General features: G+C 43.2%; 1 protein-coding gene across 2 annotated transcripts in view; it reads left to right on the forward strand.

Moving 5' to 3' along the window:
* The window catches only part of PPP1R21 (protein phosphatase 1 regulatory subunit 21), an 87,722-nt gene that overhangs the window by 16,810 nt on the left and 51,712 nt on the right, over positions 1-19,200 (forward strand). For both annotated transcript variants that reach the window (XM_073672090.1, XM_073672089.1), the window contains exons 7-9: positions 2,288-2,382; positions 10,232-10,284; positions 16,141-16,290. In XM_073672090.1, coding sequence (XP_073528191.1) covers positions 2,288-2,382; positions 10,232-10,284; positions 16,141-16,290 — 298 coding nt within the window. The remainder of the gene's footprint in view (positions 1-2,287; positions 2,383-10,231; positions 10,285-16,140; positions 16,291-19,200) is intronic.

Consider the following 19,200-nt stretch of genomic DNA (forward strand, 5'->3'; position numbering starts at 1 on the left):
CTGCGTGACGTCACAGCTAGGAGACACGGCCGCGCACAGGGCCGTGTCTCCTAGCAGTGACGCGGCGGGCCAGCACAGGGAAGTTAACTGCTGCAGTGCTGGCCCGGCCGCCTCACTGCTAACTGCTGCAGTGCTGGCCCGGCCGATGAAGAAGTAGCGGCGGCCGCTGCTGGGGGAGTGGTCCGGGGCCCCCCCTCCCGCCACTGCTACCGGTATGTGCCGCGGCGGCCCGCACATATAATGAGGGCAATCCAGCATTAGACACCCGCTCCGGCCCCTTGCAGGCTCGGGGCCCCGGGCAGTAGCCCGGATTGCCCTCATTATAATCCGCCTATGGGTGGGGTTCTCATGGGTGGTGGATCATCAGACCTCAGCTCTTCAGATTTTTAAGGCCGCAACATGGACTTCATTCCACACATTCTTGAAGTTTTCCAGGGTGCACATTTTTGTATCTGCGGATGTGGGTTTTGGCTGTAAGGTTCTGCAGGCATTAATATCTTACACTGTGGTCTGATGGTCTGATTATTCTTGTCCTTAGGGTTTTTTTTTCTCCCACCCAAAGGGACTGCTTTAGTATGTCTCAGGGTTCTGATGTTCCCCAATGAAGTGACTGAGAAAAGAAGATTTTTAGTGCTCGCCATAAAATCTCTGTTGGCCATCATTGGGGGACACCACTTCCTTTTTGTTTTGCCCTGTTGGACTCTTACGTTTCATTCCTGGAGTTTAATGAGACTTTCTGTTCTCCTTAATTTGCTTTTTTTTCCTGTCATTAGTGGCATTTGCCCCCAAGAGATTGACAACACCCATGGTTCCCATGTCCCCCAATGAAGGCTATCAGAAGAGATTTTACAATGAGTACTAATCTTATTTTTTCCCAATCTCACCCCCCCAACCTCCATTTTTCATTAGAGTTAATGGTATAATTCAAATCTACAACTCGTCCAACAACAAAAAAAAACCCTCATTTTTGATGAGAGGGAAATGATCACTCTTGGAAGAAACAAAGTAAAAAACAAAAAGCGCAAAAATGAAAATTGGCTCAGTTAGGAAAGTGTTAAATCAAGTTGTGTTGAACTTGTTTTTAACAATTTTTGGTGTGTGGTTTTGTTTTTTTAAATTTTCCTTATTTTCTGTATTTTAAAAGATTCCTAAAATCTTACAGTTTTCATTTTGAATACTGAGTTTCATAAATAGCTGTACCTTTCTGTTCTGTAGAAATCACTTCCCAGCAGTCATCTCATTATGGTCACTTACCGGATTACAGCGATGGGTAATGTCTACATATAGATATCACAGGATCCACCATTCATAATGGGTGACGTCCCATCTCCCCTCCTCCTTCCCCCTGCATAATGATCTCTGCACAGATCATAGAGCTTGCCCACAACATTCTCCCATAGAAGCCATTGAAATTCTCCTGTCTTTTGTTCTCGGTGCCCATATGGCTGCTATAGATTATCCCTCTGTATGCTGTTAACAGGCTGTGTAAGGGCTATTTGACCAAGAGGGAGAGTGATGGGGTGCTACGCCAGATGACCTGGCCTCCACAGTCACCAGACCTGAACCCAATCGAGATGGTTTGGGGTGAGCTGGACCGCAGAGTGAAGGCAAAAGGGCCAACAAGTGCTAAGCATCTCTGGGAACTCCTTCAAGATTGTTGGAAGACCATTTTAGGTGACTACCTCTTGAAGCTCATCAAGAGAATACCAAGAGTGTGCAAAGCAGTCATCAAAGCAAAAGGTGGCTAGTTTGAAGAACCTAGAATATAAGACATATTTTCAGTTGTTTCACACTTTTTTGTTAAGTATATAATTCCACATGTGTTAATTCATAGTTTTGATGCCTTCAGTGTGAATGTACAATTTTCATAGTCATGAAAATACAGAAATTTCTTTAAATGAGAAGGTGTGTCCAAACTTTTGGTCTGTACTGTATATTGGGATCGGATCTTGAAAATTGGAGTAATCCTTTAAGTGGAAGAAGTCTTATGTTTTTGTTAAAGGGATTATCTAGGAGTGCATTGTTGATGATGTATCCAGCTGCTAAAAGCTGAGCTGCAATACCGTAGACTGGCCACTACTCTGCATATGGCGCTGTGCTGTTTGCACACCATAAACTGTGCCCTTTCGGTCACGGTTCCTACAGCTGATAGGTGTGAGGGGTGCTGGGTGTAAAACCCTCCATCATTCTGATTTTCGGATAGGTCATAAATATCATTGTCCTGGAAAATCCCTTTTTAGAAGTTTGTGTTTTCAGTGTCCAAAATTTTTTCTCTTTGCCTCATCAGCCAGAATCAGCTGAAGACTCTTCATTCGGATCTGAGCTGTAGACTGGAGGAGTCTGTGGGAATCGTCAATGAGAAAGTACCGTTCAATGATACAAGTAAGTAATGCTGTAATATTCAGTGCTGCCGGTGATGGAGTTCTTTTCTCCTCCATTGCGGCACTTCATTGATCTCCAGCTGCTATAAATGCTGCTTTTCCGGTGATGTATAACTTGGAAAAAATAGTTTAAGTGAGCCGTGAATAAAGGGAACTGTCAGAGTCACGCTGGGCGACTTCCAGCACGTCTCGCCTTGGATTTCATAACACTGAGGAGTTTGACTATTGAGCTTCATTTATCAGTGTATCGGGTAATATACGCACACACGGCGCTACAAATGTAAAAAGAGAGGAAGCGGTTCATGGATGTGGAGTATTCATTTTAGAGATTGTTTGAGGAGTATGTGCAAAATCTAATATTACTGCTTCGGGAACAGAATGCAAGATTGACAGTGAGTACTGACACAGGAGGGCGATGGAGAGGAAGCTATCAGTAAAAGAAATATGCATAGATGCAAGAGGCTAAATCCACCGGAGCCATTTCATAGACAGATTTTAGTAATCTCTCCAGAAAACACTGTATATTCCCATGTGCACCCTTAGTGTGACTGATCACCATTCCTCCCCCTGAATTTGGATCCCCCTTTTTCCCCTCCCTGGTGCTTGCCAGCATTGGCTTGCTCAGAGCGAGCGAGGACCTAGAAGAAGGCTTTCATGCCTGAACGTTCTGTTGGAGAGCCTGAAGCAGAGCTGCCCTCGCACAGCTCTCTCCCCTCTCTGCTGCAGCTGCTTAGCTACACTTCTGGGAGTAGCAATTTTGGGGCTGACAGACTTCCTATTAAAGGGTTATTCTCATTATTAAACATTAAATGAAGTGCCCCGTCAGGCTTGAGCAGTGGCCAAACTCACACACCACCTCTTTATCCTCTATTAGACTCCCAAATAAAAGGCAATGTCTTACTCTGCTGGCAGTCCCAAGAGAAAACATGGAGTGGTCACCACTTCTTTTTATTCCAAACATTTCAGAAGACGCACCAAGAAATGGTCAACATTGAGGGCTGTAAATGCAGTTTTTAGCCAAGGAAACTTAGTGCAGCAGATGAACGACTCATCATGATTACCTTCCGTCCACATCCGAAGATGTCCAGCAGTGCCATCAACTCAGAACTAGTAGCAACAAGTGCACGCCAACCAGCTACACCCATGAGATGTTCATAGAGATCTTGGCAGAAATTCTTCACAGAAGAACTGTGGCCACAGATTGAGTAATGCTCGAAGTATCTATAATCTTTAGATAACCATCGGCCAAATATTCTTAATGTACGACCTGCACATATTCGAAGTGTGTGTGTGTGTGTAATTATAATATAATTTTTTTTTGTATTATATATTAGTTACATGTGCAGAATGACTGCCGCCTCTCTGCTACACAGACTTGTTCTGGAGTTCTTATTCTATATCCTGGAAATATAGGAGTATACCGACTTCTGATATTGCCATTCTCCTTGCGCCAATACATTCCCTGGCAGACTGCACAGAGACACCCCCTCTTTTGATTGGGGCATTCCAATGCCCAGTTGTCAAGGAAGCCAAGATTTCCAGGAGGAGTAATAGATGGGCTGCACAATGAGAGGGGGGAAAAAAAAAAAGTTCCCCAGCAATGTTATGGCTGAGTTTTGCCTGTACTTCCATGTGTCCATCATATGTTTACAGACCCGGCCCATCCATAAATTGAATGGTCTGCCATTGATTTCAAGACTTCCCTTTAAGCCCTGACCCTTCATTTGTCCCTGACTCTATAGACCCTAGATTTGGCTCACTATCTTTTATTCAGGAAATTCTTTTTCAATAGAATCAAGTTCACTCGTCGGAGTATCAAGGACGGACTAGAAAGTTGTCGAGTTTCATCGGGAATTGGGAAACACGGACTAAATAAAATTAAAGGAGTGGTCCAGGACTTCGATCTGGATGATCTATCCACTATTATCAGTATCAGATGAGTGGGAGTCTGACACACCTCACCTGTCACCTCCACTATCAGCAAGTGCCTCGGAGGCCGGGAGTAAACATTGTGCAGAGCCGGAGCTGCACAGCTCCACTCAGTGTAATGGCCGTACTTGGTACTGCAGCTCAGCTCTCATTGAGAGACGTCAGACCGCCACTGATTTGATATTGGTGACCTATCCTATCAGATAGGTTGTCAATATCTAAGTACTGGAAACCCCTTTAATGGATCGAGAACAGCAAGCACAACATCGGACTAATCAGATGAACTTATCTCCGTATATAATGTAATTTCTATCCTATTTCTTCTGCACTGGAAGTAAAGTATAATTAACAATTTATAAACTAAGGCTGATGAGGCCTATGAGGACCCACAATGTGGTAAAGTTGCAGAATAACAATCCATTAATCCTTTTCTTGGCTGGAAGACTCCATTTCCTTAAGAGAAAAAAAATTAAAAAAAAGACCTGAATAATTTATGCACTTGTCTCTCCTGTATATAAGTTGGGCATGACTCAGGGCTTACATACTGCATATAAGTTGGGCATGACTCAGGGCTTACATATTGCATTTCCTTTCTCATTATATGGTTAACCCCTTAACATTAGGCAGTCATGTAACAGAACGAGAAGTGCCTGCTGCTCCGAAGATGGAAGCGCATGCAGCAGATGATATGGCAAATCAATTATTCAGGAAGCTGCAGAATCTGTATTTCTCTCCATCTCGCCTCTCCCGCCATTCATATTTCACGAAATCTAGTATTAAGAATAGAAGATTTTTTATTTTTATTTTTTATCTCTGGTGTTTATCAAAACAGCATTAAATCTGCTTAGGTGACTGTGTCTGTGCATAGGACCTGAGCTGTATGACAGTCATACATAATGCTGGAAGACAAGTACTTCCATGTTTGTCATTGACTTAAACAGAGAAAGTAGCGAAACATGAAAAGTAACATAAACCTCACAATGCACAACGAAGCCAGCATTGAACGCAATGATGCACAAAACTCCTCATCTAAGATGTTGCCTTTAGCATGCAATGGATTATATTAATATATCTTACAGAAATACACTGCATTACCCCTATAAGCAACATTCTGTTGTTTTGCTTTTATATACCCTACTGAATTGTACCAGAAGTATATATGTCACTTGTTTACCGCAACAAAGAGGGGCCAGAAGACCGCAGTGTCTGAATTCACGTACTCCTGCGCTGATTAGAAGCACTTCACCATCATATTAAACCGTGCAGGATTCTGCTAGCAGTGCAGCGGTTAATCTGTAAAATTGAGAACTTCTGAAGCTTTCCTGCTTTGATGGTCTCAGCTGTTCTGTGTTGGCCACTCCCCTCTGCTATATATACTCCCTTCTGGCAATCTGAGATTGCCAGTGTTAGTTTCATGCTGCCCGGTTCAGGAGTTGTAAGTGTTGGCTTTTTGAGGAGGCGTTTGATGTGTTATTCTAAAGGCTGTTGCTTGGTGATTCATTGGTGTGCAGATCCTCATCCTCTCCTATTTGTTTTTTCCTTCCTTTACTTCCCGTTGTTCCACTCTGTTGTTTGTGAGTGCATATTTGTATGACTGGTATTTTCATTTATCCCTGTATGTCTTCCCTTGTTAGTCTGGTTTGTGTATTCTTATACACTTCTTGTATTTCCAAAATTCCCAGGTGAGAGAGGGGACAGATAATGGCTGATTCAGGAGCTCCGCAAGGCACGTGGCCCCGTTGTTTTCACCATTAGAAGTAATCTGGAAAGCAGGGATAGCTAGGGCGCTCTTATCTTTAGGGGATAGAGAAGGAGCCCCTGCCCCTGGGATAGCCGACATCAGTGCAGTGACAATTTAAGAACCTATCATAATTTAAAGAAGAGTCACTAGTTGTAGTCCCTGATGCAGCCGTACCGTTAGAGAAGGTTACGAGTGTCACCAAATTCAATATGTGTGTGTTTACGACAATGGCAGAGATGGGACTTGGCTCAGACAATCAAGATCAGATGAAATCCTGTAGTGATTGTTTTTCGCTTGTGAACAGTTATTCACTACAGTAATAACATTCATAAATGTAAGATTAGACATTCTGTTAAAAAAAAAAAAAAAGTTTTGCAAAGCTTAATTGAAATTATAAAGTGCAAATACTTTTATTCTACTCTCAAGACCTAAAATAACCATCAGCATAACTTAATGTAAAAAGTTCAACTCCGGGTTTCACCATGTCTGCTTCTTCTGGGGCATGGTCATATGACAGTACTACCAGCTCAGAGTTATCTTTTTTATATTCCTCAAAAGATAAAAATAACCATCAGCATAATATAACATGCAAATCGCAACTCAAGTTTCACCATGTCAGCTTCTTTTTGGGTGTGGTCAAGAAGAAGCCAACATGGTCATACTCTAGTTTGGCTTTTCACGTTAAGATAACCATCAGCATAACATAACGTGAAAAGCCCAGCTTGAGTTTCACCATATCTGCTTCTTCTTGACCACGTACCGGATGAAGCAGATACGGTGAAACATAAGTTGGGGATTTTCATGTCATATTATGCTGATGGCTATTTTATCCCTTGTGAGTAGTATAAAAGGAAATTCCTATCTAGCAGTTTTTCACTATTATGAGCCTCTCAGCTCGCACCTATTTAATTTTTTACTGAATGAGCGAGAAGCTTGCTGAATTTTATATAAATTAATGATATAACCACATTTGAAAAACTGTTTAGAAGAGAAGTAAAATCCCTTTAGGATTCAGTCTGATTTGGATTGTCTGAGCTAAGTCCCATCTCTGCACGTGTCATGTTGACTTTGAGTCACTCCAGGATTTGTTAAAGGGTCTGGTCTTGGACTTTTGTAGTGATGTCCCACTGTGTAGGAACGTGTCTTCTGCTGCATTTTCCTGTATAGTCATTAAAAAAAAGAGCCAAAACACTTGGTAGAAGCTGAAAAGACACTTTTTAAGTCTCAGTCTGCTATATAGGGGGCCAATGTTTATGTTGGGCATAAAGTCCGAGACAACCCTTTTTTGATTTAAATTGGAGATGGGGTTCAGTACACAAAACCATATACAGGGCTGCAGTGTTCCACCCCAAATGTTGCTTATATCCAGCAACCGCCGGAGCAGATGACAACTGATTATTTAGGGGTGTCAGACCCCTGCAACCCCACCGTTCTGACATTGACCTGATATCCTATGGATAAGTCAGCGATATTTAAGTCCCGGACAACACCTCAATGCATCCCTGGTGCCTAACCCAGCCAGAAGAGAACAGAACCTTATGTGTATGGACACAGCTCAATTGTCCCTCGCGTGTCTCCTCTGATGGGAAGTAACCGTCTTAAAATTATGGATATTCTCACACTTTATCCTTTGTTCCCCCGGCAGGCAAATGGCAGTAATTGGATTTGGTCGCCCCATTATCTCCCTACAAAATGTATACATGATCCACTTATAGGAGCGCTCTCCGGGTTAATAGATGCACACATATTGCCTTGTGCAGTACCGGTAACGGCAACACCAAAAAGAGAATCTGTTTCGTGCACCATCCTCTCAGACTTAGCCCTAGTGGTGGCAAAATGTGTTATCATATTTTGTGAATTGTTCCTTTAACTGATTATGCACAAGAAATCTAAAAGACCAGCACTTGCAAATACCTTCTTCCCGGTCGGCCAGTCCCAAAACCGCGAGACTAGTGAAACGAAAGCCGACCCCTGACCGCACCACATACGATCACGTTCGGTCAAATATTGAAGATTGTCCAGCACTCAGACCAATCCAATAAAATCTTTCAGCTCTACTGTATAAATGGAAAGCACATCAGATCTATTAAAAAAAAAAAAAACGCCAGCGCGTTAAAAGTTCTGTTCAAAACACGTCTGTTTTTATGGAACCAAACCTGTTTGAAATGCATTAGATGTTTTTTTTATGTTTTGTAGATTTGATGCTCTTTCCACTTCTACAATAAGCTTAATGTTTTTATTGGATCTGTCTGAGTACTGGAACATCTTTAATAAATATTGGACCCAACATGCATGTCAATTGGGGTGCGGTCAGGGGTCAGCTTTCGTAAATCGTGGCTGGCGATATCAAATCCGTAGTTGATATTGATATACTTTTATAGCTGTGCAGCTTTTTGTTTTTGGACAATGAGAAGTGTGAACATCTAGATATAAAATAGAAATGTTTAACCCCCTAGACTGCCTAAGGCATTTGTAATGTATTCTGACTTAAAATTGGCATCATGACTTGAAAGAGCAACGCGTTTTGGCCACTTGGGGCAAAGAGCCATAAGGGGAGCCATTGCAGTGCCGACAATGGTGCTCTTGAAGTTCATGAAGCTTTTGGATGGAGAGTATGATTGTGGGAGTAGATGTCGTAAAGTTGGATTGAGCTAACTGGTCAGGTGTAAAATAGCCGGGGCCTGAAGGAGCATCCGACCACCCACCCTTGATATTGGGTTGGCGCAAAAAGAAGACCTTTTCGTGTTCCTTACTTATTATGCTTATTACATTGTTGAAGTGACAGTCGGGAATGGATGAATTTAACAAAATCTGGTCCCCATATTTGTATTGCTACTCAGATAGACATATATGAGGCTTAGTTAAAGTCTGGAGAACAGTGGCCAGCCCAGATATTGTGGTTTGTACTCAGATCATGATCAGTGATGAAGTGTGGAGCTAGCCTCAATTGATCTTTAAACCAGCAAGGTTGCCTCTAATGGGGGCCCCTTGGTGAACTAAGCATACTTGGGAAAGACTTCCATTTGGGGAGTAGATACCACTTAATGATTGGTTCCTCACACTGGGTCAAGCAGCGGTAGGGGACCAGCATCTGACCCAAAAGGGCCTCATTTGGACAGATGATGTTTGACTGGCAATGTATCAAGTTGTGAAACCAGCTGCAGGCAGGAGGAACAGCCAGCCAACAATGTAAAGGGTTGACGATGCGGCAACATAGTCTGATGCTGCAATTTGGGTTGGATTTCGAGAAAGGCACCATCAGATGTTTGTAGATCGCTGTCTGAGTACGATTATTCCATATGTCCCGATCGGAGTCTGTGATTTACACACTGACCAGCTACAGGCAGGAGGAACAGCCAGCCAACAATGTATAGGGTTGACGATGCGGCAACAGTCTGCTGCAATTTGGGTTGGATTTCGAGAAAGGCACCATCAGATGTTTGTAAATCTCGGTCCGAGTACGATTTTTCCATATGTCCCTATCCGAGTCCGTGATTTACACACTGACCACCGGTCTTCTGACTCGAACTTAACAGCTTTATAGGTGTCTATGAGGTTGAGTTCCTTCAGGAGACCCATGGATGGTCCTTACTTGGACACTGACATACGGACTTCTAAATTTGTTTGAAGGTGTAACTTAGTTGCATATAAGAATTACCGTAAGTGACTTGTCTCAACCCAATTTCACCAGACAAGAATAAAAGATCTGTGACCCAGTAGATAAAATGGTGCAAACTTTACGTAGACTTTATATCCCTGAAACACTTCATTAATGTTATTCCATTCATGTTTACGAAATCCCTTTTACAAAGAGTCCGCCAAGGCTCTTCTACGTCCCGTCGGACTAAATTGTCCATGCTATTGTAGAAATCTGGAGAATGAAAGCGTCCGCCCCAGCCATATACAAGGTTTATTAGATGGAACTTCAGGATAATAGCCGGCGTCATTTTTTATATGGCGGATGTATTCATAGCTCTATTACCGGAGTAGTTCTCAAGGTCAGGGACCGCTATGAGCTCTTCACCGATGCAGCGCTGGGTTTTATTGTTATCCCTTCACATTTTCTTCCATTGCCATCTTGTAGTAATTGACCTTGCGTCTCCATTCAGTGTATCTGATTGCTAATATGTGTTCCTTCCTTTCACAAGCCTATATAAATTATTTATTTTATTTTTACTAGGAATTAGCTATTTCAATGCCCTGAATGTACCTTTACACAGCAGAAGACATCAGGTTTGTTCCTATTTCTTTTCCCCTTATCCATCTTTTGTACAGTTGCCAGTTATGCATCATTTTTCGAATGATTTGAAGATGCTTGACTTCTTTGTACCCAATATACCTGTTCACATGGAAAAAAATGAATTTACATATGTTAGTGGTTATTTTTTTTTTTTGTTAATAAAATTGCTCTATTTTTCAGTTTGGAAATGTAATTTCTTCATTTATTTTCAGACCCCCTGTTATGCAGCCTGATCTAAGTTTCGGATTTTTTTTTTCTTGCGGGAGTGTCTCTCCCAGTAATACAGGCTTGATGTGAGCTCTATGGATATACAGGGTGCTGCTGTCTTCATTTGCTCTTTTATCAGCATATTTCTATCCTGTAATTATTTCTTGTTCATGAGCTTTCTCTCTTTTCTATAGCCTGTTTTGTGTTGTCAAGAAGACTGTAAATACTTTCTCCCCTCTCCACCTGAATTCTGTGTACAAATCCCTCCCTCCTGCTATCTCTAACACTCAGAGAAGGGATGGGGTAAAGCAGTGTTCACAGAAGTTCAGACTGATTTGTAACATTTCTGTAGATCATACAACTATGTAAAGGGCATGAAGGACTTGTAAAAAATAAGGCAGAATTGCTAACGCACCCTCCAGGAATGCATTCAGACAGACATAACTAGCGGATTGCCAGATATAGTGGTTCTCAGCGTGAGATAAAGCAGTACAAAATTGTGAGCAAAAACAGAGTGAAAAACTGAATGAGAGCGCCACTCACCGTTGGTACGTGAAAATACAGCACACATTATTGCAGTTGTAACATGAGGAGAAGAGACCTAAAGGGGTAAGTAAGCAACAGCTGTTTCGCGTAAACTATGCTTCTTCTGGGGAGCTGCTTTTTTCTCTTACACAAAACAGCTGTTGCTTACTTACCTCTTTGTCTCCTCTCCTCATTTGACGACCACAATAAAGTGTTTTATTTTCACATACCAGTGGTGAGTGCCGCTCTTATTCAGTTTTCCATGTTGTTTTTGCATGAAGGACTTGCACACACTCAGCAACATCAAAACGGTAGAACATTTTTAGACTATTAAGAAAGTAGAAAAAGTCGTAACCCAGCACCGCAAAAAAATATTTAAAAAGTTGATCGTTAGGCTATGTGCCCACGTTGCATTTATGAAGCAGAAAATTTCTGCTGCATAAATGCAAGTCCTCTCCCGGAAAAACGCATGCGGAATTCCGCACGCGTTTATCGCGCATTTTTCGCGCGTTTATCACGCGTTTTCCACATGCGGAATTGCCTTGCGTTTTTTATGCATTGGACAAAGGCAATTCCGCTTGCGGAAACGCAAAATTAAATGATATGCTGCGGATTTTTGAACGCGGCATAAACGCTGCGGAAAAATCCGCAGCATGTGCATAGAACTTGCGGAATCCCATTGGGGACCATGGGGTGCGGATATACATGCGTTTTTCAAGCGTTTACGCTGCGGAAATTCCGCAGCATATACGCTTGAAAAATGCTACGTGGGCACACAGCCTTATTAGGCAAATGTCTCCATAAAATAAATAAATATTTTGCCATTTTGAATTTTTTTTTATTTTTTATTTTTTTAAGTCTTGCGTGTTTCGGACTTCTAAGAGTCCTAAGTCATACAAGTACTAAGTCCATATTTAGATTTATTTACAGTATATCACAAAAGTGAGTACACCCCTCACATTTTTGAAATATTTTATTTTATCTTTTCATGGGACAACTCTGAAGATATGACACTTTGATACAATGTAAGGTAATCAGTGTACTGCTTGTATAACAGTGTAAATTTGGGGTGCTCTCTAAATAACTCAACACACTGCCATTAATGTCTAAACCGCTGCCAACAAAAGTCAGTACACCCCTAAGTGAAAATGGCCAAATTGTGCCAATTAGCCATTTTCCTTCTCTGGTGTCATGTGACTCATTAGTAATACAAGGTCTCAGGTGTGATTGGGGAACAGGATTGTTATATTTGGTGTCGCTCTCACACTCTCATACTGGTCACTGGAAGTTCATCATGGCACCTCATGGCAAAGAACTCTCTGAGGATCTGAAAAAGAGAATTGTTGCTCTCCCATCTTTTCAAAGTAGACGTATGAGTGCTGCCAGCATTGCTGCAGAGGTTACAGGGGTGAGGGTCAGCCTGTCAGTGCTCAGACCATATGCCGCACACTGCATCAAAGTGGTCTGCATGGCTGTCGCCCCAGAAGAAAGATGATGCACAAGAAAGCCCGCCAACACTTTGCTGAAGACAAGCAGACTAAAGACATGGATTACTGGAGCCATGTCCTATGGTCTGATGAGACAAGGATAAACTTATTTGGTTCAGATGGTGTTAAGCGTCTGGCAGCAACCAGGTGAGGAGCACAAAGACAAGTGTGTCTTGCCTACAGTCAAGCATGGTGTCCATGGTTTGGGGGCTGCACAAGTGCTGCTAGCTGTGAGGAGCTACAGTTCATTGAGGGAACCATGAATGCCAACATGTACTGTGACATACTGAAGCAGAACATGATCCCCTTCCTTCGGAAACTGAGCCGCAGGACAATATTCCAACATGACAATGACTCCAAACACACCTCCAAGACAACCACTGACTTGCTAAAGAAATTTAGGGTAAAGGTGTTGGACTGGCCAAGCATGCCTCCAGACATAAACCCTATTGAGCATCTGTGTGGCATCCTCAAATGGAAGGTGAAGGAGCGCAAGGTCTCCAACATCCACCAGCACCGTGATGTGGTCATGGAGTAGTGGAAGAGGATTTCAGTGGCAACGTATGAAGCTCTAGTGACCTCCATGCCCATGAGACAGGTTTTCATAGACTATTTGGCAGCTGCGAACCCCTCAAACTACTCTTTTCATGGGAGGTTGTGGCTGTGATGTAAGATGAATAACGGCAGTTGCTTGTTCGCAACGCTCAACTTTGGCCAAAAGAGAGAAGTCCTGAGCTGGGAAACTGTCTCCATGATGTCCATTGACTCTAAGCTTGTGTTTATGGACCGGGTTTGTCCTTATAAGACGACTCTCCAATAGACTTCTGTCTGTCTTCTCATGTACCCCTCCTGTAGCCTTCATTATTATAAGGCTATTGTGAAGGATCCGCACCTCGCCACCCCACCTGACGTCACTATTATGAAGGATCACGTGATATGGTCTCCCCACTTGCACCAGCGTGACGTTCCACACTCCCTGGGGACACGTAAGGTCAGATTGGTACAGTTTTACACAGACACTCCCTGTCCACACGGACCCAGGAAGGCACTGGGAGTGAGAGGATGTGGCCAACACAGTCACTGATGTGGCACCACACTCACTCACACCCCTGACAGGCTGAGAGGCCCTTTTCACTAGCACAAGTGAAACAGAACCTTATCAGCCCAGTAGGACTGCCATCAATTCCTTGTTAGAAAACAGCCCAGTCCGTTAATGGGCTTATATCGGGCCAGAAACCAGCCCTGGTAGCATGGAAGATTAAGCAGAGACACGGACATGTGGATTTGTGGATCAAGATAAAAGAGCATCCCAAGGTTAAATTATAAATGTAATCGCCTTTAGGGCACACTAGACAATACACTATATACACAATGATTATATGTATACAATGGTCAATTATGCAAATACGAATAGCGGTAATACAAAAAAGATAAGAACAAGAATCATGCCCATTACCGGTTTGATGTACGACAGTGTGTGCTGGGTTGCAGGCGTGCCAGAGGGAGAGACCACATGGCCTTACACTAGCCTTTATCCCCTTTGGGTCACTTTCCTCCTCTCCCCCCCCCCCCCCCCCTGGGCTGAACCTAAATCCCCTTCCCGTGCCTCTAGCATCTGAAAACTACGAAACTTAAGATGGGTCATAGCACCTTAATGAACAGTCGTAGGGAGGCGGTTTTTGTGCCATCAGATCCAACTGGGCCCCTGCTACTTGTTAAGGCCAAACACAGCTTTGCTATCTGGTTTCTACTAGCTGTTCTATGTATCTCCATACCCCTAAGTGCTAGAACGGGTTGAGACCCAGGCGGGCGTTCGCCATGTACTGGGGATCTCGGAATTATGCACGGTGTACGGCTAGGTTGTATAGTATCTCCACAACTCCTTATGGAATTATGTTTCTGGGATTTTCTAGAAGGTGTCTGCAGCTTCAGCAGGACTCTATATTGCAAGCAAGACTTTGTCCTGCTCTGAGCTGGTCAGGGAGTGAGATCTGTCACTCACAGCCTTTGAGGCTTGGCCCCTCTGCTGAGCTGAGTGTTCTGTACACCTGCACACATAAGGGTTTTTTTTTTAAATCCTATGCCACATAGAATACAAATGATTGACATGAAATTATATCTGCAATATTCCTCACAGCTATGTTCACACGTTGCAAAAAATTTCAACTTCAGATTTGGTTTCAAATCCGCATGTATTACTTGCGGATTTCATTGCGGCTTTAGTTGCGAATTTCGCACTACATTTACTAAGCATTGGATAGGGTGAAAGCCACAATGAAATTCTTAATAATAAAATGCTTTATTTTTGGTGTGGATGTTTTTCCATAACTTGTGACTGGGATTTTGAAAAACCCATTTACTTGTATTGTTCTGTAAATTACTGTGGACTTGCAGTGTGGAATCCGCACCACAAATCTGCAAAATATGAACTTGGCCTAAGAAATCCCTGTGTGTAACAAAAACTGATATTAGAATCCGTCTCTGTCCCGCGTGCCTCCATGTTTGTGGCCTCATATTTGCAGAATATTCATATCCTGATAGTTTATAGCCAGTATTACTTGGTTAATCTATGGCTGGAAGGGAATACCTAGTAATCTTTATCCATGTCCTCACATTAGTGTATGATGTCCGTCATATTATCTTGGCTTGTATGGTGCAAAGTAAATATTCATATATTCTTTCCTATCATACGGCATCGGTCTCTATATACACCGATCAGCCTGAACATAAAATCGCTGTGCCATGACATGAATAACATCGACTATCTTGTTACAACAGCACCTAACAAGGAGTGAGATTTATTAGGCAGCAATTCTTAAAGTTAAAGTGCACTTGTCACCGGATCAAAAGTGTCTAGTTTTTGCTGTTATTTTAATTCCGCTGCTCCCCTGAGTGTTTATTTTTTTTTAAATCCGCCATACGGTTCAAGAGATAAAGGCCTTTTTGTTTGGTGGTAATTTTCATGGCCTTTAAGCAGGGGGTGTGGCGTACAGGATCCTTGGGGGCGTGTCTTTAGCTGCTCTGCATAATTACCCAGTGAGCCACGCCCCCTTTACAAAGTCCATAAGAAAATGAGCTGTAAATAAAAAGGCCGATATCTCTGGAACCGCATAGCGGATTTAAAAAAAGTAAAAAGCGCAAAACTCTATGGAGCTGAGGGAATAAAATGAGACCATAAACTGGTTACTTTTGACCTGGTATCAGGTCCCCTTTAATGTCTTTGAAGCTGGAAAAATGGGCAAGCATAAAGGATCCAAGTGGACTGTGATGAGGGCCAGATTATGATGGCTAGAAGATTGGGTGGGAGCATCTCCAGAGCTGCAGATTTCGACACTGAGTGTTCAATGTGTTGCCTTGATCTCAAAATGCTCAATATATATTTCTGGACAGATAATGTATAACTAATTCACAAAGCAACATTGGACAAGACATACAATCTATATACCGAGTTACCGCTTGTGTTCTAGTCCTGGGCTGCAGTCACAATTCTGCAGGCTTCAGAGCTGCAATTCCCCAGCATTCCCTGCTACTCTGAGCCTGCTGTCCATAGCATAAATATATTGACTCTTCTCCGCTTTTTTCCCACTGGTAATGAAATGAATTGATGACTCCTGATTTTTATTTTTCCAGCTGAAAGCTCGGGAATTAGCCGGCCAGTCTCTGGCCTTTGTCCAGGATCTGGTCACTGCCCTGTTGAATTTCCATACGTACACAGAACAGAGAGTCCAGATCTTTCCCATAGACTCTGCCATCGATGTGATCTCACCATTAAATCAAAAGGTACATGTGACATGCAGAGGAGGAAATCCTATAGTATACAATCGCATCAGTGCCCATTATTTCTGATAGTCCAGCACTTGTGTCCAGCATGCACACTACATCTAATTTAAGAAGAGTGATTAGCGCACCCAAAATTACCATCCACTGTGTCAAGGTGATCATGCTGATACTATCACTGTGCCCACGTGATCACCGGTGCAAGAACAGAGCACTACAGCCTGGCACAATGGTGCTGCCTGCATGGTCACCTGGACGTGGTGGACAGCGCTCCTGCCAATAACGGCTGGGATGGGAGCAACCCTCTCGGGGCCATTGTCTCTATTGACATACCCTGGACTCGGGTAAAGGTCCCAGGGCTGATTATATCTTGGGGTATAGCATTGGCGTCTGATCATTGAGCTAACAGGTCCCCGTGCATAGAAAATTGCATATCTGTATATTGAAATCCCTTCTTCGGTTGAAAAAAAAAAAGTTGTTTAAATATTAAGTATTGTTAAATTCATAAAAAAATGACAAAAACCAGTTATATAACCACTAAATATCTCCAGAAGTGTTATGTCATGTACAGAAATATATACCGTATTTTTTGGACTATAAGCCACACCGGACCATAAGACGCACCTAGGTTTTAGAGGTGGAAAATAGAAAAAAAAATGTAAGCAAAAAATGTGGTCATGATGCCCTGTTAAGGGGGAGGGGGTCTGCTGCTGACACTTATAGGGGTAATGTCCCTCAATTCTGTATCTATATTTCCCATCCTGGTATATATGGCCCCTCCTTCCTGTTATACGTGGCAATCATCCCCATCCTGATGCATGGCACCCAAAGCCACCATCCTGGTATGCATGGCGGCACCCCAATTCCCCATCCTGGTATGCATGGCCCCCTCATCCCTCTTCCTGGTATGTATGGCATCCCTCATTCTGGTATGTATGCCCCCCCCCTCACACCAATTCTGGTATGTATGGCACCTTCATTCCTCTTCCTGGTATGCATGGCACCTTCATTCCTCTTCCTGGTATGTATGGCACTCTTCATCCCTTTATGTATGGCCCCCCTCATCCTGGTATGTATGGCCCCCCTCATCCCTCTTCCTGGTATGTATGGCACCTTCATTCTTCTTCCTGGTATGTATGGCACTCTTCATCCCTGTATGTATGGCACCCTTTATCCCTGTAGGCATAGCCCCCCCTCATGCTTCATCCCTGTATGCATGCCCCCCCCTCATCCATGTATGTATGGCCCCCCCTCATCCATCTTCCTGGTATGTATGGCACCTTCATCCCTCTTCCTGGTATGTATGGCACCTTCATCCCTCTTCCTGGTATGTATGGCACCTTCATCCCTTTTCCTGGTTTGTATGGCACCTTCATCCATCTTCCTGGTATGTATGGCACCTTCATCCATCTTCCTGGTATGTATGGTACTCTTCATCCCTGTATATATGGCCCACCTCATCCCTCTTCCTGGTATGTATGGCACCATTCATCCCTGTATGTATGGCCCCACTCATCCTGGTATGCTTGGCTCCCTCTGAACCCCGTCACACTGCACAGAAAAAAATAAACAAATATACTCACCTCCTCTCTCCTCCAGCGCTGTGTCCCTCTGCTGCTGACAGGGTTCACACTGTGTGAGCCGCACATGGCGTAACTGCCTTGCGCCCTCACACAGCGAGATACTGTGCCGGATTAGTCACTGCTCCCCATGCTGGGACTGCGTGCATGGGGAGCAGTCTCCCTAATATCGCGCACACTGTAGCCGCTGCGCGGCTCCTGCTGTGCTCTGCAGTCAGTGTGCCCGCTATTAAAGTCCATAAATATATTTATAAATAGCAGTGACTATTCCGGCACAGAGCCGCGCTGCAGGCACAGTGTGCTGGCTAGGAAGGAAAATGAATATTCCCTGCTCCCCACTCCCATGGACGTGGGGAGCAGTGAATGTTCATTTTCTTTAGTAGTGGGCACAGTGTAGGCTGCAGCAGGTGGCTGCTGCCTCCTGTGCCCCGCTACTGTCGCTTCGCACACATCACCCACCACCCACGGCCACAGTATTTTTGTATATCGGACTATAAGACGCACCCCCCCCACTTTCCTCCAAAATTTTGGAGGGAAAAAAGTGCTTCTTATAGTCCAAAAAATACTGCACTTAGTTCGCAGCTGACCTCAAATATGAAAAAAAGAAAACAGGTATAATGGTGGGGGTTCAAAATCCCCTCCCCCTAAATTGAATAAAAAAAATATGATTATCTATATCTTACACTCATTCACTTTTTTTCTTTCTTTCTTATTCTCTCCTTTTTACTTTTTTGTTTTCTTTCTTTCCATCTTTCACTTTTTATTTCCTACTTCATATATACAGTACAGACCAAAAGTTTGGACACGCCTTCACATTTAAAGATCTTTCTGTATTTTCTTGACTATGAAAATTGTACATTCACACTGAAGGCATCAAAACTATGAATTACCACATGTGGCATTATATACTTAACAAAAAAGTGTGAAACAACTGAAAATATGTCTTATATTCTAGGTTCTTCAAAGTAGCCACCTTTTGCTTTGATGACTGCTTTGCACACTCTTGGCATTCTCTTGATGAGCTTCAAGAGGTAGTCACCGGAAATGGTCTTCCAACAATCTTGAAGGAGTTCCCAGAGATGCTTAGCACTTGTTGGCCCTTTTGCCTTCACTCTGCGGTCCAGCTCACCCCAAACCATCTCGATTGGGTTCAGGTCTGGTGACTGTGGAGGCCAGGTCATCTGGCGTAGCACCCCATCACTCTCCTTCTTGGTCAAATAGCCCTTACACAGCCTGGAGGTGTGTTTGGGGTCATTGTCCTGTTGAAAAATAAATGATGGTCCAACTAAACGCAAACCGGATGGAATAGCATGCCGCTGCAAGATGCTGTGGT

This window comes from Phyllobates terribilis, unplaced genomic scaffold, assembly GCF_046119375.1.
Source record: "Phyllobates terribilis strain yellow unplaced genomic scaffold, ASM4611937v1 Scaffold_3__8_contigs__length_932513732, whole genome shotgun sequence".
NCBI lineage: Eukaryota > Metazoa > Chordata > Amphibia > Anura > Dendrobatidae > Phyllobates > Phyllobates terribilis.